This window comes from Pseudorca crassidens, chromosome 3 (genome assembly GCF_039906515.1).
Source record: "Pseudorca crassidens isolate mPseCra1 chromosome 3, mPseCra1.hap1, whole genome shotgun sequence".
In the NCBI taxonomy this organism is placed as follows: Eukaryota; Metazoa; Chordata; class Mammalia; order Artiodactyla; family Delphinidae; genus Pseudorca; species Pseudorca crassidens.
Window position 1 is genome coordinate 117581023 of NC_090298.1, and position 24908 is coordinate 117605930.

At 44.0% G+C, this 24908-nt stretch overlaps 1 protein-coding gene across 8 annotated transcripts in view; it reads left to right on the forward strand.

Annotated features, from left to right (window-relative positions):
- LOC137221762 (protocadherin alpha-C2) overlaps nucleotides 1–24908 on the forward strand; it is a 172225-nt gene that overhangs the window by 32767 nt on the left and 114550 nt on the right. The window contains exon 1 of one of the 8 annotated variants that reach the window (XM_067731962.1): nucleotides 67–2638. The exons of 3 other annotated variants lie outside the window; for them this stretch is intronic. In XM_067731962.1, coding sequence (XP_067588063.1) covers nucleotides 197–2638 — 2442 coding nt within the window. In that variant the 5' untranslated portion in view covers nucleotides 67–196. Of the gene's footprint in view, nucleotides 1–66; nucleotides 2639–3554; nucleotides 9016–9786; nucleotides 16356–19911; nucleotides 23242–24908 lie in introns of those variants that run through there. 4 more of the 8 variants (XM_067731972.1, XM_067731969.1, XM_067731973.1 and 1 more) reach the window with 4 other exon arrangements.

Genomic DNA, 24908 nt, shown 5'->3' on the forward strand with positions numbered 1-24908 from the left:
GAACTATAGCGTAGCTTCGTTGTGAAGTCATTACTTACCCTTTCGAGCCGCATGATGTCGCTGTCTACCGTGAAGTTACACTAGCTGTTATTCAAGTCCATTGCTCCCGTTACTGCATCCTTCCACGAGTGTTGAATGATGGCAGGCGCAGAAGAACTGAATTAACAGACTCGGGATCATACAATATTTCATCTTAATGCCTAGACAAGATTTCCTGATGGAACTAAACCAGCAAGTATTTGAAATGCTTATTACACCTGAAGGCCGACTGAGATCCCGGTGTTTGCTTCTCTCGCTTCTGCTCCTTGCAGCCTGGGAGGAGGGGAGCGGCCAGGTCCGCTACTCCGTCCCAGAGGAGGCCAAACACGGCACCTTCGTGGGCCTCATCGCCCAGGACCTGGGGCTGGAGCTGACGGAGCTGGTGCCGCGCCTGTTCCGGGTGGCGTCCAAAGGCCGCGGGGACCTTCTGGAGGTGAATCTGCAGAATGGCATTTTGTTTGTGAATTCTCGGATCGACCGGGAGGAGCTGTGCGGGCGGAGCTTGGAGTGCAGCATCCACCTGGAGGTGATCGTGAACCGGCCGCTGCAGGTGTTCCACGTGGAGGTGGAGGTGAAGGACATTAACGACAACCCGCCTGTGTTCCCGGTAAAGGAACAAAGAGTGTTGATTTACGAATCTAGGCTGCCAGATTCGTTGTTTCCACTAGAGGGCGCGTCGGATGCAGATGTGGGCTCAAATTCTGTCTTAACCTACAAGCTCAGTTCCAACGAAAACTTCGCGTTAGATGTGAAAACAAACAGTGATGACAGTACACAAATTGGGCTCGTGTTAAGGAAATCGTTGGACAGAGAGGAAGCGCCCGAACATAACTTATTCCTCATGGCCACTGACCAAGGCAAACCTGAGCTCACTGCCACTGTTCAGCTGCTGGTCACCGTACTGGATGTGAATGACAATGCTCCCAGTTTTGGACAGTCAGAGTATGAAGCAAAAATATTTGAAAACTCAGATAACGGAACAATAGTTATGAGACTGAATGCTTCTGATAGGGATGAAGGAGCTAATGGGGAGTTTTCATACTCTTTTAGTAGTCTTGTTCCATCCATGGTTAGTAACCAGTTTAGAATAGATCCAAATACTGGAGAAATAGTAATTCAAGGGAATTTAGATTTTGAAAATATAAATTTATACAAAATCCGTATTGATGCGACAGACAAAGGCCACCCACCCATGACTGGTCATTGCACCATCTTGGTGAAAGTTTTGGATAAAAATGATAATGTCCCTCAGATTGCACTGACTTCCTTATCCTTGCCTGTCCGAGAGGACGCTCATTTCGGCACTGTCATTGCCCTAATTAGCGTGTCCGATCTCGACTCAGGTGCCAACGGGCAGGTGACCTGCTCTCTGACGCCCCATGTTCCCTTCAAACTGGTGTCCACCTTCAAGAATTACTATTCATTGGTTCTGGACAGCGCCTTGGATCGCGAGAGTGTGTCGAACTATGAGGTGGTGGTGACTGCGAGGGACGGGGGCTCGCCTTCTCTGTCGGCCACAGCCAGCGTGTCCGTGGAGGTGGCCGACGTGAACGACAACGCGCCCGCGTTCGCGCACCCCGAGTACACGGTGTTCGTGAGGGAGAACAACCCGCCCGGCTGCCACATCTTCACGGTGTCGGCGCGGGACGCGGACGCTCAGGAGAACGCGCTGGTGTCCTACTCGCTGGTGGAGCGGCGGGTGGGCGAGCGAGCGCTGTCGAGCTACGTGTCGGTGCACGCGGAGAGCGGCAAGGTGTACGCGCTGCAGCCGCTGGACCACGAGGAGCTGGAGCTGCTGCAGTTCCAGGTGAGCGCACGCGACGCGGGCGTGCCGCCTCTGGGCAGCAACGTGACGCTGCAGGTGTTCGTGCTGGACGAGAACGACAACGCGCCCGCGGTGCTGCTGCCCAGGCCGGGCGGCGGGGCGGGAGCGCTGAGCCAGCTGGTGGCTCGGTCGGTGGGCGCGGGCCACGTGGTGGCGAAGGTGCGCGCGGTGGACGCGGACTCGGGCTACAACGCGTGGCTGTCGTACGAGCTGCAGCCGGTGGCGGGTGGCGCGCACAGCCCGTTCCGCGTGGGGCTGTACACGGGCGAGATCAGCACGACGCGCGCCCTGGACGAGGCGGACGCGCCGCGCCATCGCCTGCTGGTGCTGGTGAAGGACCACGGCGAGCCGGCGCTGACGGCCACGGCCACCGTGCTGCTGTCGCTGGAGGACAGCGGCCAGGCGCCCAAGGCCTCTTCGCGGGCGTCGACGGGCGCCGCTGGCGCGGAGGCCGCTCTGGTGGATGTGAACGTGTACCTGATCATCGCCATCTGCGCGGTGTCCAGCCTGTTGGTGCTCACGCTGCTGCTGTACACGGCGCTGCGGTGCTCGGCGCCGCCCAGCGAGGGCGCGTGCGGGCCCGGGAAGCCCACGCTGGTGTGCTCCAGCGCGGTGGGGAGCTGGTCTTACTCGCAGCAGAGGCGGCAGAGGGTGTGCTCTGGGGAGGGGCCGCCCAAGGCCGACCTCATGGCCTTCAGCCCCAGCCTTCCAGCTTGTCCAGTAGTGGTGGATATGGGCGAGCTTCAGGATTTAAATGGTGATCGGCTTTCCAAAGTAAGTCTGAATTTTCATAATTACCAGTTAATATTTATTTTGAAATGTTATAATTGTTTTCGTTCGGTTTATATTTACACTCTCTTTTTTTGAAAAATTTGAATAATTTTACATTATATACGTCTTTTCCTTTTTGTCAATCATTATGATCTCTTTGGTTTATTAATGTTGACTTAAAGTGGAATCAGACGTTATTAATATCATTCTACACCTCAAGATTTTTGTCTTGAAACTCAAAATTTCATTGGATACATTCATTTGTGATGCATTTAGAAATTTGCATTGGTAATATTTTTTTTCTTATTAATGTTGTAGAGCTTTCATTACTTTCCATTTGAACTTCAGGAGGGTTATTTCACAGTTACTCATTTTTTAATAATATATTGACATTTCAACGTCACTTTATTACACTTTTATCCTTTCAGCTTCCTTCTTCCTTCCTTTCTTTCCTTCTTCCTTTTTTTTGTTTTAATGCTTCTGTTTCACCAACACTTTCAAGTTATCCACTTTGTTTAAGGGCCCTTTTCATCATATCTTAATCTAGATTCCTTTTGGGGCCCGGTGATTCCAAGAGTCCAAGAGTCTGTAGTGCTTATTTACTGTTGGCCTTTTAAACCATTTAGAGACAAAGTACATAGTATTAGTTATCAGACTGAATACTTCTGATTGGGTTGAAGAAGTGAATGGGGAAATTTCACACTCTTACAACTACCATGTGACACCCATGGTTATTGCTCAGCTTATCAGGGATTCAAATATCAGACAAATAGTAATTCAACAGAATGTGAACTTTGACCAAGTACATTCATGTAAAATCTGCATTGAACTCTCACACACTGCAAATCACTTATTTATGTTTGATTTTTATTTGGTGGGTTCCTTTCATAGAACTATTTCTTCTAATTTAATGCTTTCATTATTCACTCTGTATTATGATTTAAACTCTTCACTGTTTCTTTACATGCAGGAAGCAGAGAATAGTGTTTATTGTTGTGAGTTTTGAAGCCATCCTTCCTTGCCTAAATTCCCCCCTACCAATTTTGTTCTGTGCAGCCTTGCTTAACCTCTCATTTTTCAGTTTTCCACCTGTAAAGCTGGGATGATAAATAGTAATACCTATCACAGGTAAATGCTGAAGTACTTAGTAAGTTGATACTTATAAAGTGCTTATGATAGTATTAGCTAAATAGTAAGAGCTTGATCAATTTGGCTATTAATATTCTGAAGAGGAATAGGAAAATCTAAAATGTCAGAAGGTCATCATTATGGCTTCTATATTATTTTTATTTTATGTAAAGGCTATTTATGGCCTCCCTATAAATAATTAATTTAAGATGTATTTTAATTAATCCAAGATGTCTCTAACATTTTGAATGCCATTGAAGAAAATTTTGATCCATTTTTTCTATGTTGAAAATTGAATTAAGATTTTGGCAGTGGAAAAGCATTTTGGATTTAAAAAATACATTTAAGCTGCTGAGCCTTTGGTGCTTTGCTGAAGGTGATTTTAACTTTTTGTGTTGTCCATGTTTTCCTAGGAAGTATTAGACTACCTTAAACTGGAATGGCATATTTTCCTACATTTACAAGTTGTCCAGGGTCCATCAGAGGACTGAACTGGGGTTTGTGCTCCCCAATATTTTCATTTTCTATTTTTGAAATGGTGGAAACCATTGGTAGCGTTTCTGATTTTTAAAAATAAGTAAGCACACAATAGTTTTGTTTTCGTTTTTTTTTGGTGGCGTTGGGTCTTCGTTGCTGCACGCGGGCTTTCTCTAATTGAGGCGAACGGGGGCTACTCTTCATTGCAGCGCGCGGGCTTCTCACTGCGGTGGCTTCTCTTGTTGCGGAGCACAGGCTCCAGGCGCGCGGGCTTCAGTAGTTGTGGTGCACAGGCTTAGTTGCTCCGCGGAATGTGGAATCTTCCCGGACCAGGGCTTGAACCCGTGTACCCTGAATTGGCAGGCGGATTCTTAACCACTGCGCCAGCACAGGCTTAGTTGCTCCGCGGAATGTGGAATCTTCCCGGACCAGGGCTTGAACTCGTGTACCCTGAATTGGCAGGCGGATTCTTAACCACTGCGCCACCAGGGAAGCCCCACACAATAGTTTTTAAACACATACTTAAAAGTGACAAATAGACTATTGTTGTATAATCAATAAAGAGCGTCATTTGTATAAATAGTGATATCTAACAACCATAAAAATAGTATGCTTTCTTAGGAAATAGAGAAGAACCATAGGCATCACTCTTGAGTAAACATTTAGAAAATATTCTAGGATGGTCTCTAAGGACATGATGCTGTGTCAAGAATGATTGAATTAACAAGACCCAGCCCCTGGCTTCAAGAAGTTTATAGAAAAATAAAGATATCTGTCATACATAAATATAACCATCTTAGAGGCAGAATATTATAAGAGATACAAGAGATGTAAATCACTGTGATTGTATTGAACAGAAATATCCACCTATTTCCCTTGTTGAAGGAGTCCTTCAAGAGTTTTGACATTTTAGTGGTTTTTAAATGGAAAAGTTTCCTTTGGGAGAATATTGAGTATAACCGGTATTCTTGGCAACAGAGGAACTTAAGTAAAGTACACAGAAAACCCCAAATGTGCCTGGACACAGGGAAGTCTGTTTTGGTTAAAACATATAGTTCCCATAGGAAAGAGTATGAGATAAAGCAGGAAAAGTAATATGAGACAAATCTCTTGGGTAATTTGAGTACTTGACTAAGAAATTTTGACTCACCTCTCACATCATTTGACAGCTATCAAAAAGAGTAAATCCATAGGAATAAAAGGTGTTTTTCAGGAAGATGACTGCCAGGATTAAGAGAAGGATAAATGGAGTTGTGACAAGATGATGCAATAAGAAGCTATTGCAATAATTCAGGATAGCAGCATTATTTAAAACTCATTTAGGCAGATATTAAACTTGGAAAGCCATAGCATACAGACATTAATTATTTTATTTGCAGTTGGGAAGTTGGATGTGAAACATTAAAAAAAACTTGCTCTGTTAAGTAGAACTAAAAAGGATAAAACACCCCAAGCTTGATTAAAGGACTGCTTTAATTAAAGGACAGTTGAGTACCAACATTTAGCTGATGAAATAATCTAAATCATGTTGGAGATTGTAAAAACAGGTGGATATTCATAAAACATGAGGCTTAGAAAGAATGAAAGGAAAAAAGATATAAGAACCATGAAATCCTGAAACAGAACACGTAAATTCTGATGAAAAGAGAAATTCAGAATACTTCGTCCTCGCAAAATGCACTTAATACAAATTCTTCCTTTTCAAAGATACCCCAAACCTTCCCTTATTGTACTTTCTTAAGACAAGTATATGAATTAGTTGCTAATATTTCTTGCTTCCTAAAAACAACATTTCTAAGTTTTTCTTCCACTAGATTCTTGAGATCCTGGGTCCCTAGAGAGACCAGGAGTTTCCTTAACAGAAATCTAAGAAAATGGAGCTTACTGGACTCTGAAGAGAGGATTTTAAAACTTAGGGTTGCTAACATAATTTTATTTGTCACTTGGATTGTTATCTTTATTTTAAAACTTTGTGGAAAAACATATTTTCAAGGCTTGAGAACTACAATTATGGTCACACTAAACATCCAGAAGTGAAATATCCTAAGAATGCCTTCAGCCAGCATGAGAAATGTTGTCCTACACTTTAACAAATATTTGTAGAAATTCAGAGATTGAAATAAAACTTTGCACCTTATTAATACAAAGTTGATTTTTGTAATTCGTACTTACTTTTTGGGCCACATGATGTCGCTCTTTACCATGAAATTCTCTTAATTCAAGACAAAACTAAGCCATCCCTTTTCACATCGGAAAGAGTCTCCACTATGTTTCAGTACCCGGAGGTTGAACAATGGCGAGCCTATCAGGATAATAAAGAAGGGATAAGAAGATTCCTCTAAGTTTTGCGACAAGTTACGCAGTTTAGAATAAAATACCAATAATTTGAAATGTACTCAAATCTAGGCGACTCGGGGAACAGGCATCTACTGCTACTTTTTATAATTCTCATAGCCTGGGAGACCGGGAGCGGCCAGGTCCACTACTCAGTCCAGGAGGAGGCCAAACACGGCACCTTCGTGGGCCGCATCGCCCAGGACCTGGGGCTGGAGCTGGCGGAGCTGGTGCCGCGCCTTTTCCGGGTGGCGTCCAAAGGCCGCGGGGACCTTCTGGAGGTAAATCTGCAGAATGGCGTTTTGTTTGTGAATTCTCGGATCGACCGGGAGGAGCTGTGCGGGCGGAGCGTGGAGTGCAGCATCCACCTGGAGGTGATCGTGGACCGGCCGCTGCAGGTGTTCCACGTGGAGGTGGAGGTGAAGGACATTAACGACAATCCTCCCGTGTTCCCCGGAACACAAAGGAATCTGTTTATCGCGGAATCCAGGCCGCTTGACTCTCGGTTTCCACTAGAGGGCGCCTCCGATGCAGATATCGGGGAGAACGCTCTGTTGACTTACAGGCTGAGTTCCAATGAGTATTTCTCTCTGGACGTACCAACCACCGACCAACAGGTAAAGCCTCTGGGGCTTGTATTACGAAAACCTTTAGACAGGGAAGAATCTCCGGAACTTCATTTAGTGCTCACGGCCACTGACAGAGGCAAGCCTGAGCTGACTGGCACAGTTCAGTTACTCGTCAAAGTGCTGGACGCCAATGACAACGCCCCAGCTTTCGACAGAACACTCTATGCGGTGAAATTACCAGAAAACGTTCCCAATGCAACGTTTGTAATTAAACTTAACGCCTCAGATTTAGACGAAGGCTTGAATGGGGATATTATTTACTCATTCTCTAGTGACGTTTCTCCAGATATAAAATTTAAGTTCTACATAGACTCCCTAAGTGGGAAGATTATAGCAATAGGACATATAGATTTTGAAGAAAGTAAATCCTACAAAATTCCAGTAGAGGCGATCGATAAAGGCCTCCCACCCCTGGCTGGTCACTGTACAGTTCTTGTGGAAGTTTTGGACGCTAATGACAATGCTCCAGAGTTGACTGTCACTTCCCTGTCGCTTCCTATCTCAGAAGATGCTCAGCCCGGCACTGTTATCATCTTGATTAATGTGTCTGACCAAGATTCTGGTGCCAATGGGCAGGTGACCTGCTCATTAACGCCCCAGGTCCCCTTCAAACTGGTGTCCACCTTCAAGAATTACTATTCGCTGGTTCTGGACAGAGCCCTGGATCGCGAGACTGTGGCCAACTATGAGGTGGTGGTGACCGCGCGGGACGCGGGCTCGCCTTCCCTGTCGGTAACAGCCACCGTGTCCGTGGAGGTGGCCGACGTGAACGACAACGCGCCCACGTTCGCGCACCCCGAGTACACGGTGTTCGTGAGGGAGAACAACCCGCCCGGCTGCCACATCTTCACGGTGTCGGCGCGGGACGCGGACGCGCAGGAGAACGCGCTGGTGTCCTACTCGCTGGTGGAGCGGCGGGTGGGCGAGCGAGCGCTGTCGAGCTACGTGTCGGTGCACGCGGAGAGCGGCAAGGTGTACGCGCTGCAGCCGCTGGACCACGAGGAGCTGGAGCTGCTGCAGTTCCAGGTGAGCGCACGCGACGCGGGCGTGCCACCTCTGGGCAGCAACGTGACGCTGCAGGTGTTTGTGCTGGACGAGAACGACAACGTGCCCGCGGTGCTGCTGCCTAGGCTGGGCAGCGGGGCGGGAGCGCTGAGTCAGCTGGTGGCTCGGTCGGTGGGCGCGGGCCACGTGGTGGCGAAGGTGCGCGCGGTGGACGCGGACTCGGGCTACAACGCGTGGCTGTCGTACGAGCTGCAGCCGGTGGCGGGTGGCGCGCACAGCCCGTTCCGCGTGGGGCTGTACACGGGCGAGATCAGCACGACGCGCACCCTGGACGAGGCGGACGCGCCGCGCCATCGCCTGCTGGTGCTGGTGAAGGACCACGGCGAGCCGGCGCTGACGGCCACGGCCACCGTGCTGCTGTCGCTGGAGGACAGCGGCCAGGCGCCCAAGGCCTCTTCGCGGGCGTCGACGGGCGCCGCTGGCGCGGAGGCCGCTCTGGTGGATGTGAACGTGTACCTGATCATCGCCATCTGTGCGGTGTCCAGCCTGTTGGTGCTCACGCTGCTGCTGTACACGGCGCTGCGGTGCTCGGCGCCGCCCAGCCAGGGCGCGTGCGGGCCCGGGAAGCCCACGCTGGTGTGCTCCAGCGCGGTGGGGAGCTGGTCTTACTCGCAGCAGAGGCGGCAGAGGGTGTGCTCTGCGGAGGGGCCGCCCAAGGCAGATCTCATGGCCTTCAGCCCCAGCCTCCCTCCATTCTTAGGTTCAGAAAACGCGGGCAAACTGCAAGATGTTGATCATTGCACGGAGGTAGGTCCATTTAAACTGGTATTAAAATATTTAAGACGAAATTTTATAATTTATAGTATTTCACATTTATTTTCCTTTTTATAATATATAGCACGTTTTCACACTTCAGTATACAAACGTTACTGTGGTTTAAAAATATTTAAAATTAATCGTTTTTTCCCCCAGATTTATTGCGATATATTTGGTGAATAGCATTGAGTATGTTTAAGGTATAAAACGTGATGATTTGATACATGTGTATATGGCGAATTTAATCGCTGTTTCTCAGTGCCATCAGACATTAACCATTCTCCATGTGTTGGGTTTCTATTCAAATTCAAATTTTTCTTGGATAAATTTCTTCTTACTGAATACGATTTTATTCTTTGTAATACCTAACTTTCTGAACCCTAACAACAACCTGTTTATATACATTCCTCCAACCCTAACAACAACCTGTTTATATACATTCCTCCAAATAGCATTTATTTTTCATTGTAGGTAGTTTTAACCTTACTTCATATACTATGTTTCGAGAATATTTACATATTTTCTGGGGATTACTTTTACTTTAAGATCAGAGCCCATCCATTTTATTTTCTTCTCTCTCTTAGGGTCTGTTACTTAGGTATAGAGAAACAGATATTACTATATATACTACATGTATATAGTGTTTATTGGTATTTTAAGCAGTTTAGTAATAAAGTACAGAATAATAATTTCTCTTCAAAATTTGCATGTTTTCATTTTCTTACCAAATTTATTATAGACCAGATAAAAATAAAACCAAAAGTGAACAAATATTTAATATTCCTTTCAACAGAATATCAAATAGAACATTGTACTATTTCAAGATATGTGCTTTATTATCAGATACTTTTTTAGTCATGTCAATAACAACATTTTTGGAGGATCTATGTATAGTAACTAATTTCTTTTAATCTGATAAAAATCTTCTTACTTCTAATGATTAATATTGAGGAAAATACTATCAGCCCTTTGTAGATGAGTTGGAATATTATGGAAAAATATTTCACATTTAAACATATTTTATATATGACTTAGAAAAATAATTTGATTAGAAAAATTATTAATTCCATTCTTGCTGTTCAAATGGTTAATTTATAAATCTTTATTACACAGAATATGAAGGATGATTAGGACTCATTAATTCAAGTTAACATTTTTAGTTTTGTATAGTAAAACTTTGAGAGTCCAAGAATGTTTATTATTATTTTTTTAATCTTTTCATTTTTTTGTTCTTGTCTTTTTTAAATCTTTGCTTCTTGTAACTGTTTGACCTGGCTTGATGTTAGTTGGTCATAGATTTTGAGCATATTCCTTTGGAGAGAATGGTGAAACTTAATGGAATGGAATGAATGGTTTCTGGAACGCTCAATTCTTAATTTGTTATTAATATATTTCTTAATTTCTTTAACATTTATGACCAGCAATGTATGACATTTTATTTCCTTTGCTTACCTGTAAGTAACCTGAAACTAGTATTATTTTGTGGTTTATTTTATATTTCTCACAATACCTTCAGTGCCTAAATTTTATTTGGCTATTAAAAGCACATTACATGAAAGAAATAATTTTAATCCTTAATTTTAATGGCTGTGTTGTTTTTGTTTTTGTTTTTTTTGCGGTACGCGGGCCTCTCACTGTTGTGGCCTCTCCCGTTGCAGAGCACAGGCTCCGCACGCGCAGGCTCAGAGGCCATGGCTCACAGGCCCAGCCGCTCCTCGGCATGTGGGATATTCCGGGACCGGGGCACGAACCCGTGTCCCCTCCATCCCCCTGCATCCCCCTGCATCGGCAGGCGGACTCTCAACCACTGCGCCACCGGGGAAGCCCCAATGGCTGTATATTTTTAAAATATGTTTATCTGTACTGTACTGTTTGAATCAAATGTGGAGTTTCTCCCTTGTGAAAGTGATGGTACACTTAGATTTTCTATTCTGTCTATGCCTACTGATTCTTGGATATAACTTTAATTACTCAATTCTCCTAAATGTTTAATTGGTTTTTAAAAATTCCTTAATTAGAAATAAGACACTTAAAAATAAAAGAAACAAGACACTTTCCATCACCTACCATTTATTTGACACCTCTCATCATTTCGATAATTTTAGTTCTGTGTTCCTACAACTCTCTAATTGATATTCAAATTTCATTTTAGGGGTGTGCTTATCACAAAGATGGAGTCAAAATCTAATCTGTATTTTAACACTTTGCACTCTTCTATGTTAATGGTTTTATTTGTTTATTTTTAACTTTTTATTTTATATGGGTGTATATAGTTGATTAACAATTTTGTATTAGTTTCAGGTGAATGGTAATGATTTTAGCTATTAAATATTTCCTAAATTGAAAGGTACCAGAGGTCAGTTATTAAATACTGTGGATTCTGGAGCTTCCTGGATTAAAACTCCACCTCTTCCAGTTTTTTTCATATAGCCTTTGATAAAGCATTTATTTCAATTCCTTGGTTTCACATTCTACGCGTGATGAATATAAATTCTATTGCATAGAATTTTTGTATAGAATTTTTGTATCAAGTAAGTTAATATTTATAAAGTTGCTTATAAAACATCTGTCAAATACTATGTGCATAACAAAATTTAGTTATTATTCAAAAGAGTTCAAGGAGTTAATAACTGGAAAAAGAAAAACTAAAATGTTAGAAAGTCATTATGGCCTTCTATATTACTCTTATTTTATGTAAAAGTTATCTTTTGTGAAGTTATTTTCAGGTTAACCTACAATGTGTCAATATTTTGAATTCTTTGTGATAGAATTAAAAAACTCATCTAAAAGTCAGTTTCACCAGTTTTGGGAAGTCCAATTACCATTGCGGATGTGGAAAACCTTTTGGAATCTAGAAATTTAGTTAGATAAAGTCTTCTCAAGGAAAGTTTAGACTATCTTGTGTTGACAGTGATGTCTTTTTTCATACTTATAAGTTGCTTCAGATCATTTAGAGGTCTGAGTAGGTGTTTGAAATCTTTGTTCTTTTCCATTAATGGTGTTTTCCCTTCCTCAAAAATAAGTACACAGTATGTTTTGATGACGATTTAAAAGTTAGTAGTAGTTACTGCCTGTTAACCATGGAAGTAGACCATTTATATAGAAAGTGTTATAGAATAACTTTTAAAATATAGTCATCAGTCTTCATTAATCATTAGTAGGACCCTTAGGGGATTCCAAGACCATGTTAGCATGCCAGGGACCACTGAATTATCAAAACCCAGCCTCTGACATCAAAATGTTTGAGATAAAATAAATATATGGGTCATACAATGAAAGACAAGATACTATAACAGGCCCAAAAGCAAAGCTGGGGTTGAAAGAAAATCACTCCCTATTTGTCTTTCTGAAGGAACACTTGAAGAGGCATGGTGTTTTCAATGGTTTTTAAAAGGGTAAGTTACCCTGAGAGAATATTGAGAATAATGAATAATTCTGTGAAGGAGAAAATTAAGCAAACTTGAAGACACACAAAAGCCTCTATATGACTGGAAACACGGAATAGTCCACTGTGGTTAAAACATATGGTTCACATAGAATAAAGTCAGAAAAAGTAATATGAAAATATCTCTTGATTCTGAGTACTAGACTAAGTAACTTTGAGTAGTAGATTAAAGAATTTGGATTCTTCAGAAGTAAATTGGGAACTATCAAAAGATCTTGAGCAAAAAAATTCAACACCGTGTTTCAGAAGATTGGATGGAAAGACAATCTAGGAAGCTACTGCAATAATGAAGGATAGCAGCAATTAGTTAAAAACGTTTCTTAGGCAGGTAGCTGTAAGAATATGAAAGAAAAGATAGATATACAGGAGCATTAATGGTACCATAAACTGATAATTTTGCCTTTACTCTTGAAAAGCACTAAAATCTAGATGTAATTAATCTACTTGCAGTTTAGAATGAGAGTAGTTCACAAATGAGCTTTCCTTGTTAAATAGATACTAAGAAGGAAAAATCCCAAGCATAACTTTAAAAACAGAAATTGTCCTAAGTACTAAGGATGAACAATAATGAAATTAAAATGTATGTATTATGAAAAGACATAATGTAAACTATATTGGGGATTGTAAAAAGATATTCATAAGTATTAAGGCTTGGAAAAATGCAACTATATAAATATAGGAATGCAACACATTTCTGAAAAGAAATCACATTAATTCTAATAAAAAGAAAAATATAGACTAGTTTCCCCCTACAAAATATATTAAAGCAAATTCTTACTTATATTAAAATATTTTACATATATTCAATTCATAAAATTACTTAAGAAAATACTTCAATTTGTTGCTCAGTTTTCTAGATTTATTTTTTTTCAGACATGAGCAAGTTTCTTTTTCATCAGTAGATTTCTGGTCTCCTAGAGACCCTAGGAACAGTGAGTCATCGAATTCTTCTAAGCAGAATCCTAAGTCTACGTATGTGGGAGATCCTGAATTACAGAACAAAAGAATTTTCCAGTTTAAAATCCCTGGTTGTTTAACTGATCATTTTAATTCTCACTTCATTTCTGTGATTATTTTTAAATTGTGTGGAGAGTTTAGTTTCCTCAGGTAACAGAAAGCCACAGTTTTGGTTTATACTAAACATTTAGCTGCACTTATTTCACATGAATGCTTCCAACAAGAGAAATGTCCTTCTCTATTTCATCAACGATTAAGAAAAAATTCAGAGAATGAAACAAAACTTTGCAAGATAATGGCGAAATGTTTATTCATAGAATATGTACTTACTTTTGGGGCCACGTGATGTCACTCTCGGCTGAGAAATTCTCTGATTCAAAGCCATCTTTTAGGCTTTGGAAAGACAGTCCGGTCTTTTATAGTCTCCTGGAGCAGAACAGTGACGAACACAGCAGGATGGGACTGAAGGAATCAGAAGATTTCCCCTAGTTTTGAAAAATTTTTCGCTAACTATAAAAAAGATCGAGTATTTGAAATGTTGTACTCAAGTCGAGGCGACCAAGGGGACCGGGATCTACTGCTACTGTTTATCATTCTCACAGCCTGGGAGACCGGGAGCAGCCAGATCCACTACTCAGTCCAGGAGGAGGTCAAACACGGCACCTTCGTGGGCCACATCGCCCAGGACCTAAGGCTGGAGCTGGCGGAGCTTGTGCCCCGCTTGTTCCAGTTGGATTCCAAAGGCCGCGGGGACCTTCTGGAGGTAAATCTGCAGAATGGCGTTTTGTTTGTGAATTCTCGGATCGACCGGGAGGAGCTGTGCGGGCGGAGCGCGGAGTGCAGCATCCACCTGGAGGTGATCGTGGACCGGCCGCTGCAGGTGTTCCATGTGGAGGTGGAGGTGAAGGACATTAACGACAATCCTCCTGTGTTCCCCGGAACACAAAGGAATCTGTTTATCGCGGAATCCAGGCCGCTTGACTCTCGGTTTCCACTAGAGGGCGCCTCCGATGCAGATATCGGGGAGAACGCTCTGTTGACTTACAGGCTGAGTTCCAATGAGTATTTCTCTCTGGACGTACCAACCACCGACCAACAGGTAAAGCCTCTGGGACTTGTATTACGAAAACCTTTAGACAGGGAAGAATCTCCGGAACTTCATTTAGTGCTCACGGCCACTGACAGAGGCAAGCCTGAGCTGACTGGCACAGTTCAGTTACTCGTCAAAGTGCTGGACGCCAATGACAACGCCCCAGCTTTCGACAGAACACTCTATGCGGTGAAATTACCAGAAAACGTTCCCAATGCAACGTTCGTAATTAAACTTAACGCCTCAGATTTAGACGAAGGCTTGAATGGGGATATTATTTACTCATTCTCTAGTGACGTTTCTCCAGATATAAAATTTAAGTTCTACATAGACCCCCTAAGTGGGAAGATTATAGTAACAGGACATATAGATTTTGAAGAAAGTAAAGCCTACAAAATTCCAGTAGAGGCGATCGATAAAGGCCTCCCACCCCTGGCTGGTCACTGTACAGTTCTTGTGGAAGTTGTGGACACTAACGACTTTGCTCCAGAGTTGATTATCAAAACGCTCTGGCTCCCTGTCAAAGAGGACGCACAGCTGGGGACAATCATTGCCCTGATCAGCGTTATTGACCGAGACGAAGGTGCAAATGGACAGGTGACCTGTTCCGTGATGCCTCATGTCCCCTTCAAACTGGTGTCCACCTTCAAGAATTACTACTCGCTGGTGCTGGACAGCGCCCTGGACCGCGAGAGGGTGGCAAACTATGAAGTGGTGGTGACCGCGAGGGACGGGGGCTCGCCTTCGCTGTCGGCCACAGCCAGCGTGTCCGTGGAGGTGGCCGACGTGAACGACAACGCGCCCGCGTTCGCGCACCCCGAGTACACGGTGCTGGTGAAGGAGAACAACCCGCCCGGCTGCCACATCTTCACGGTGTCCGCTCGGGACGCGGACGCGCAGGAGAACGCGCTGGTGTCCTACTCGCTGGTGGAGCGGCGGGTGGGCGAGCGAGCGCTGTCGAGCTACGTGTCGGTGCACGCGGAGAGCGGCAAGGTGTACGCGCTGCAGCCGCTGGACCACGAGGAGCTGGAGCTGCTGCAGTTCCAGGTGAGCGCGCGCGACGCGGGCGTGCCGCCTCTGGGCAGCAACGTGACGCTGCAGGTGTTCGTGCTGGACGAGAACGATAACGCGCCCGCGCTGCTGCTGCCCAGGCCGGGCGGCGGGGCGGGCGCACTGAGCCAGCTGGTGGCTCGGTCGGTGGGCGCGGGCCACGTGGTGGCGAAGGTGCGCGCGGTGGACGCGGACTCGGGCTACAACGCGTGGCTGTCGTACGAGCTGCAGCCGGTGGCGGGTGGCGCGCACAGCCCGTTCCGCGTGGGGCTGTACACGGGCGAGATCAGCACGACGCGCACCCTGGACGAGGCGGACGCGCCGCGCCATCGCCTGCTGGTGCTGGTGAAGGACCACGGCGAGCCGGCGCTGACGGCCACGGCCACCGTGCTGCTGTCGCTGGAGGACAGCGGCCAGGCGCCCAAGGCCTCTTCGCGGGCGTCGACGGGCGCCGCTGGCGCGGAGGCCGCTCTGGTGGATGTGAACGTGTACCTGATCATCGCCATCTGTGCGGTGTCCAGCCTGTTGGTGCTCACGCTGCTGCTGTACACGGCGCTGCGGTGCTCGGCGCCGCCCAGCCAGGGCGCGTGCGGGCCCGGGAAGCCCACGCTGGTGTGCTCCAGCGCGGTGGGGAGCTGGTCTTACTCGCAGCAGAGGCGGCAGCGGGTGTGCTCTGGGGATGGGCCGCCCAAAGCAGATCTCATGGCCTTCAGCCCCAGCCTACCTCCGTGTCCTGGATCTGTAGATGGAACTGGAGACCCACAAGCTTCTTTGGACTCCTCTGGGAAGGTGGGTTGCTCTAATATTTTGTTTTTTTATGTATGTATTCATTTAGTCTTGCAAAATATTTTAATTATCCTATAAGATACTTTAAATAATTTTTATCCAATTTTTTCTAGTTCTGCCAGTATGTTTAATTTTATTTCCGGAAAGTGAACCTTAACTTTGTAACTGACTTTTGCTTCGACTTCTAGTTGAGAATTATTACAAACCATACACTGAACAGACATTTATTAGAGCTGAATCCATTTTATTTAAAAACCTGTTGTGGGAGTCATATTGAATTCCTGATTAATTGCTGCCACCGACCTGAAACCTATTAGGTGAAAACAAATTTAGTCATTACACATTAACTGCAACACCACTCTATGAAATGATAATTTATTTCTAAAGTAAGCATGGTAGTTTAGTCTAATTATATTGTTTTTAAACAACCCCATAGCAGATAATATGCAGTCACTCTTACCTTGTCAACTTATAGTTTCCTACCTTTCTGGAGACACGGCGGTCAGCACTAGTTAGTGTCTGTAACTTCAATAAGCAACTTCCAATATACCTAGAAAACAGTTGCTTTACTTTAGGAATTTAATGTTGACAATAATTGTTTCAAATATAACTCTTATTCCCATTTGTTCAAAATATGTTTCTTTACATTGTCTGACAGTGTAGATCATAAGAAAATGTTGATTGAGAATCTTTTCTACGCATAGAAATTTTTTTGAAATTCATGTTTTATCTGATATTGAAGAAAATACTTCCTGAAAGGTACTTTCTTTCCTGAAGAAGACTTTCTCCTTTTATTGAAATTTTCTGTTAGTAATATAATGCTGGGGCATTAAAGATATACCCACATTTCATACTTTGAATTCTCTTGAAATTGTTGTCTGGAACTTGACCAGTTTACATGAGGATTTACTTTTTCTCTCAGTATTCCAAAAGACAGAAATCTGGAGATGAGATTGTGCACCTTTAAAGTCACTACAAGCTAAACTTACATTTCCTGGATTATGGTTTGCAAGTTTCAAATTGGTGGTTCTCCACACTCTATCTTTAGTCCAAGCATTCGTTTTGTTTTTCTAATTTATATCTTAAAAACTTCCTTTATTCTTACATTGCATTTTTGTAATGTGTTTTATATTTCTACTCAGGGGTTTTATTTTATTTTTTATCATGTCAGGTATTTTACAAGGCATTTCTTAATTGAAAATTCAACAGAGCAAGTCAGAGTGGACTTGAGAATAGAGCCACAATGTAACCGGGCACTTGCAAGTAAAAATCACTTAAATATTTCAGTACTTTGTTTCTCTCCAAACGACACATGTTTGGTTTATGCTACAAAGCAATCTATTTTTTCCCATTTTATTTCTTGCAAAACTTGAATATTCTCTGAACTCTTGTCATAAAACCTATGTCTGTTGGCACAACTCACCTTAAATCCAGACTTATACCTTCAAATATCTCTGTCCTTGTACTTTTTCAGGTTCCATATGCCACTTGTACTTGGGCCCAGGTATTTGATTATGTTATATGGATTAAGGGATGCTAGAAGTGTCATTTGCTTCCGCCCCAAAAAACTGCCACCGTTCCTCTAGTATCTTAGAACTAGTATTATTCATTAAGTACTTACTACATATTTTATAATTAAACATTTTACTCTTTATTATTGATGGCTGCATTGATATAATTGGTAATATAGTCCCTTATACTAATCTTTATTCTCTCCCAGAATATGGGCTATCATTGTATGCAAATTTTCAGAAGATCAGTGAACATCTTAGTAATGAATTTATCTTTTGGGTCATCAGGAAGCATGAGCACACTGGGATTCAGGAAATTCAGGATTAAAAACAGCTGGGAAGTCCAAAATAGAGAGGTGAGAGCTTGGAAGACACTTCATTGCTCAATTCAAGCCAGAATCATGAGACCAATAATGAAGCTCCCCTATGCCATTCTGTTAACTGTAGTTTCTAGATAGGGCTAACTAAGTTATGACTCGATCTCAGACACTTTTGAGAGTGAAAGGGGCACTATACAAATGTATACAAGACCACAGACAAACATAGAGCATATTTCAGACAAACTGGTTTTTATGGTCAGCCTATCCTCAGGCCTGACAATGCTAACTGCTTTAGCAATATCTGGGGTCCTTATTGAACATTCTGCTTCCCAGACACCACCTCAAGTTTCTGAAATAAGAGGTATTGGCAAATTTGCATTTTAATAAGCATTCCAGGTGATTCTTATCCAACTGAAGTTTTAGAGGCTATAGCCCTACTGAGTTGCTTGGCAAAGCAAGTTCCTATTATTTGACAGGATATAATTTAACTACACTACTTTTCATTCATTATTGGAGATTTGTATTGGGGCATTTATGTTATTACCTGGTTAAAAATGCTCATTAACAGCAATGGAATTTAGTTTATATCATTGCCTTGTGTTGAGATGATTAATCAATGATAAACTTATTTTTAGACTCCAGATAGTAGCTTACACTGAACATTGCTATTGTGGGTGGATAGATTAACTCATTACATTTTAATTCATGCTGTATAAGAAAAGTAACCCTTAAAATCAGAATATGAATAGACTTTGACCCTAAAATCATTCTAAAGGAGTAGAGAAGTATAAAAACAGAAGTTAGAAGCACACATACATCGATGAATCAGGTAACCCTCATTCCTGTAAATTTTCTTATTTATTCTATAAATGTTCTATTTTTCAGAGTTCAAAATTATTGATTTCTTTAAAAAAATAATTAAAGTAAGAAATTAACCTTTGGATAAGACAAAACCTCCCATCAGTAAGTTTTCCTTTTTTTTTTTTCGGTACGCGGGCCTCTCACTGTTGTGGCCTCTCCCGTTGCGGAGCACAGGCTCAGCGGCCATGGCTCACGGGCCCAGCCGCTCCGCCGCATGTGGGATCTTCCCGGACTGGGGCAAGAACCTGTGTCCCCTGCATCGGCAGGTGGACTCTCAACTGCTGCGCCACCAGGGAAGCCCAGTTTTCCTTTTTTTTGAAAAAGAGAAACTTCAACTTTTATCAGTAGCATATAGTATAGTATATTGCCTGCACCGCGAGGCATACAGGATCTTAGTTCCCCGACCAGGGATTGAACCCGGACCCCCTTCACTGTAAGCGTGGAGTCTTAACCACTGGACCACCCAGGAAGTCCACCATAGATATATTAATGGAGAATTTCAGTTACTGAATATTTGATTCCAAGAATTTTGAGAGAGAGAAAGTATTTTTTACTGCAGGTGATGAAAAACTTTGACACTTATAAAATTATTAGATAATGCCAAAACTGTATATTTGGGGTATTTGAAAAACATAAATATAACAAAGATGAAATTAGTTGTCTCTGAAATTGGAAATCATAAATTTTTAATTATTTTGAATCAAAATTAAGATTCTTTTTGCCCATGTGAGATGTGTATAAAAAAGTGAAACTTCCCCTGTATAACCAATTTCTCAATAAAAGCACTTTTCTGTCTTCTTAAAGACAGGAACACCACTCAGCCTGTGCAGCAGCAATATGTAAAGGCTTTATAGGGTGACGCCATTCTATAGGTAATCATTTTATCCAAAGAGCCAATTTTGGTCTTGAGCATTATGAAACTAACGTGGCTAAAGTGAGCCCTGAGAACAACTGCCATTTATGAAGCACTCACTCTCCTTGAGGTATTATACTAGGCACTTAATATATCATAGTTCATGCAACTACCATATTATTATTAATATGTTATGAATGTTATGAAAGTGAAAACCGAGACGGAGATAGGTTAAATTATTTTCCCCAAGTCACACACTAGCAAGTTGGAAACTAGGAATCAGAAGAGAGGAATTTCTGATGTTGAAGCCTGTGATCTCTCTACATTCTAGTGATGATTGGCATTTAGAAGTTGCAAATACCTCACAGAGAACTGATGCTTGAGATTAGTGTCTAAATAAGGTTTATTTAATATCAAAATAATGACAAGGAGAAGTGAATTAAGGTTTAGAAGTTGAAGAGACTTAAATTTGTTATCCAACAAAATGCTAGTACACTCAGTATTATACAAATATTAAGCGTGTTTTCAAATTCAGCTAAAGACAATCATGGTTAGGGAAGGAATTACTTCTCTGTGATTTTCCACTTAAGAAAAATGCGGCACTACGTATCGACAATGATTATTATTATATACAAAAGAAACGTAATGTGAGTCTTGGAAAGTCCATGGAGACCCAAATATATGAAAATAGAATGAAAAGATAGGAACAAGAGTTGTTAAACTCATGGAATTGTACTTACACATTAAGCCACCGGGTGTCGCTGTCTTCCACAAAATGGCTTTTCAGAACAAAGGCATGATCCTGTTTCTCAAGGACTAGGAAAGAGCTACATTCGGAGATCTCAGCCATTTCAATAAAATTGGATGCAAGAAATCGAATAGAAAAAATCGGAGCGGTGGGTGTGTTCTGGACGCCGAGTCACTGATTTGTAAAACAGGAGAAAGTTATGATGTTGGTCTACAGACCTATCAGGCAGAGAACCCAGCGCCTGCTTCTCTCGTTTCTGCTCATTGCAGCCTGGGAGACAGGGAGCAGCCAGGTCCATTACTCGCTCCCGGAGGAAGCCAAACACGGCACCTTCGTGGGCCGCATCGCCCAGGACCTGGGGCTGGAGCTGGCGGAGCTGGTGCCGCGCCTGTTCCGGCTGGCGTCCAAAGGCCGCGGGGACCTTCTGGAGGTAAATCTGCAGAATGGCATTTTGTTTGTGAATTCTCGGATCGACCGGGAGGAGCTGTGCGGGCGGAGCGCGGAGTGCAGCATCCACCTGGAGGTGATCGTGGACCGGCCGCTGCAGGTGTTCCATGTGGAGGTGGAGGTGAAGGACATTAATGACAACCCGCCGGTCTTCTCTGTCTCAGAACAAAAGCTCTCAATTTATGAATCTCGACCGCTTGACTCTCGATTTCCTCTAGAAGGGGCATCTGATGCGGATATCGGAGAGAACGCAGTGCTTACTTACAGACTCAGTCCAAATGACTTTTTCACTCTTGATATTATAAACAAAAAGGACAAAGGCAAATTTCCAGTGCTTGTTCTACGAAAACTGCTGGATCGTGAAGAAAATCCTCAGCTTCAGTTGTTATTAACGGCAACTGATGGAGGCAAACCCGAACTGACGGGATTTGTTACTCTGCTGATCCTGGTGTTAGACGCCAATGATAATGCACCTCTATTTGACCGATCCGTTTATGAAGTTAAGATGTATGAAAATTCAGCGAACCAAACGTTAGTCATCTGGCTAAATGCTTCTGATGTGGATGAAGGGATAAATAAGGAAATAATATATTCATTTAGCTCTTTGGTCCCACCCAGCACAAGAAGGAAATTTCTAATGAATGAAAGCACAGGAGAAATAAGAGTAAACGATGCTATTGACTTTGAGGATAGTAATACTTACGAAATTCATGTAGATGTTACAGATAAAGGAAACCCACCTATGGTTGGTCACTGCACTGTCCTAGTGGAAATCCTGGATGAAAACGATAATTCACCTGAGGTGGTTGTCACTTCTTTGGCTCTTCCGGTGCGAGAGGACGCTCAGGTGGGCACCGTCATCGCCTTAATCAGCGTGTCCGACCGTGACTCTGGCGCCAACGGGCAGGTGACCTGCACATTAACACCTCATGTCCCCTTCAAACTGGTGTCCACCTTCAAGAATTACTATTCGATGGTGCTGGACAGCGCCCTGGACCGCGAGACCTTGGAGAACTATGAGGTGGTGGTGACAGCGCGGGACGGGGGCTCGCCTTCCCTGTCGGCCACAGCCAGCGTGTCCGTGGAGGTGGCCGACGTGAACGACAACGCGCCCGCGTTCGCGCAGCCCGAGTACACGGTGTTCGTGAAGGAGAACAACCCGCCTGGCTGCCACATCTTCACGGTGTCGGCGCGGGACGCGGACGCGCAGGAGAACGCGCTGGTGTCCTACTCGCTGGTGGAGCGGCGGGTGGGCGAGCGAGCGCTGTCGAGCTACGTGTCGGTGCACGCGGAGAGCGGCAAGGTGTACGCGCTGCAGCCGCTGGACCACGAGGAGCTGGAGCTGCTGCAGTTCCAGGTGAGCGCGCACGACGCGGGCGTGCCGCCTCTGGGCAGCAACGTGACGCTGCAGGTGTTCGTGCTGGACGAGAACGACAACGTGCCCGCGCTGCTGCTGCCCGGGCCGGGCGGCGGGGCGGGCGCGTTGAGCCAGCTGGTGGCTCGGTCGGTGGGCGCGGGCCACGTGGTGGCGAAGGTGCGCGCGGTGGACGCGGACTCGGGCTACAACGCGTGGCTGTCGTACGAGCTGCAGCCGGCGGCGGGTGGCGCGCACAGCCCGTTCCGCGTGGGGCTGTACACGGGCGAGATCAGCACGACGCGCGCCCTGGACGAGGCGGACGCGCCGCGCCATCGCCTGCTGGTGCTGGTGAAGGACCACGGCAAGCCGGCGCTGACGGCCACGGCCACCGTGCTGCTGTCGCTGGAGGACAGCGGCCAGGCGCCCAAGGCCTCTATGCGGGCGTCGACGGGCGCCGCTGGCGCGGAGGCCGCTCTGGTGGATGTGAACGTGTACCTGATCATCGCCATCTGCGCGGTGTCCAGCCTGTTTGTGCTCACGCTGCTGCTGTACACGGCGCTGCGGTGCTCGGCGCCACACAGCGAGGGCGCGTGCGGGCCCGGGAAGCCCACGCTGGTGTACTCCAGCGCGGTGGGGAGCTGGTCTTACTCGCAGCAGAGGCGGCAGCGGGTGTGCTCTGGGGAGGGGCCGCCCAAGGCAGATCTCATGGCCTTCAGCCCCAGTCTTACGCCGTGTCCACTACCAGACGTAGAAGGGGAAGAACAGTCTACTGGAGGCAACCACTCTAGCAAGGTGGGTTATTGCTTTTCAATTTTTATAGTTTGCTTTGTGAATATTTTATTTCACCGCTTTCCCCCTCAAATATGTATCTTGGAATACCTTCATTCTTTGTCTAAATACCATGTATTTATATAATTCCTCAAATATTCCTTAGTAATTCCATTTGTAATATAGTTTATTCTAAAAGTTCACTTTATATTCTATATACAGTACCTTGTGCATCAACTTTTGCTCAATACTTCAATTTTTAATATATGCCATTTTTCTCAATTCATTTATGTTTTCCAATATAAATATTTGATGTCAGTTGAAGGTTTTTATTTTTTCATAAACTATTTTTTATTTAAAAATATTTGTTAGATTAGTACTTTATAATTTTATTTAATTTTTAAATCTAAAAATTGAAATAACCTTGCTACAGTAACAAAAACCTGCTACGATCAATTTCCTTCACGATGAAAGTGTGGTTTTTGCTCCCTAAGTACAGAATGTGTAGTGCAACATAACATAATGCATACTGTAACTTCAGTGTTTACACTTCATTCTTTTTTTTTTTTGGTGGTACCCGGGCCTCTCACTGTTGTGGCCTCTCCCGTTGCGGAGCACAGGCTCCGGACGCGCAGGCTCAGCGACCATGGCTCACGGGCCCAGCCGCTCCGCAGCATGTGGGATCCTCCCAGACCGGGGCACGAACCCGTGTTCCCTGCATTGGCAGGCGGACTCTCAAACAATGCGCCACCAGGGAAGCCCTACACTTTATTCTTAATAGTAGATTATGTAGACTGGAAGATTACCATTTTAAAAAGTCCTAATCTATGGAATTAAATTAAGTGTTTTGAATTTTAAATGTTTTTTTGAATTTTTATTTCAGTTTTTTACTTTTTTTTTTTTTTTTTTTTTACTCAGTTTAGTCGGATAATGTCTGCCACTGGCTCTGTTATTAACATAAATATTTTAAAAAACCTTTGTAGACAGTTTAATTCAATTCAGAATGACTGAAATTTTAGGATGAAACCATATATTTTCCCAAATCAAGGATTGCTTTTAACATTCTTGACAAAAAAAGGAGTTAGCCCATTTCTTTTAAAACTTCTTATTTTTATAAACATATTTAACACGCTCTTTATTAGATGGCATTAAAATGAGACTAATCATGAATATTCCTTTGCTCTTGGCAGCATAGTATTTGTGATACCTTGTTTCAAGGTGAGAGGGACTTCCCTAGTGGTCCAGTGGTTAAAACTCTGCGCTTCCACTGTAGGGGGTGAGGAGTTTGATCCCAGATTGGGGAACTAAGATCCCACATGCTGCATGGTGGGGGGGGGGGAAAAAGAGTAATGAACCCATAGGTTTATTGGTATACTGTAGTAATTAGCTATATGATAGCCTTGGAACGTAGGAGCTTTAAAAACTATCTCTCATATGTACTTAATTAGTGAAGGAATTCTTTTTGGGTTTTTTTTGCCCCGGACGCGCAGGCTCAGCGGCCATGGTTTGCGGGCCCAACCGCTCCGCAGCATGTGGGATCTTCCCGGACTGGGGCACGAACCCGAGTCCCCTGCATTGGCAGGCAGACTCTCAACCACTGTGCCACCAGGGAAGCCCTGAAGGGATTCTTAAAAGCAAAAATAGAATGGACCTACAGCATGGAGTCGTTCCTAAAAGGAATGAAGTATTTC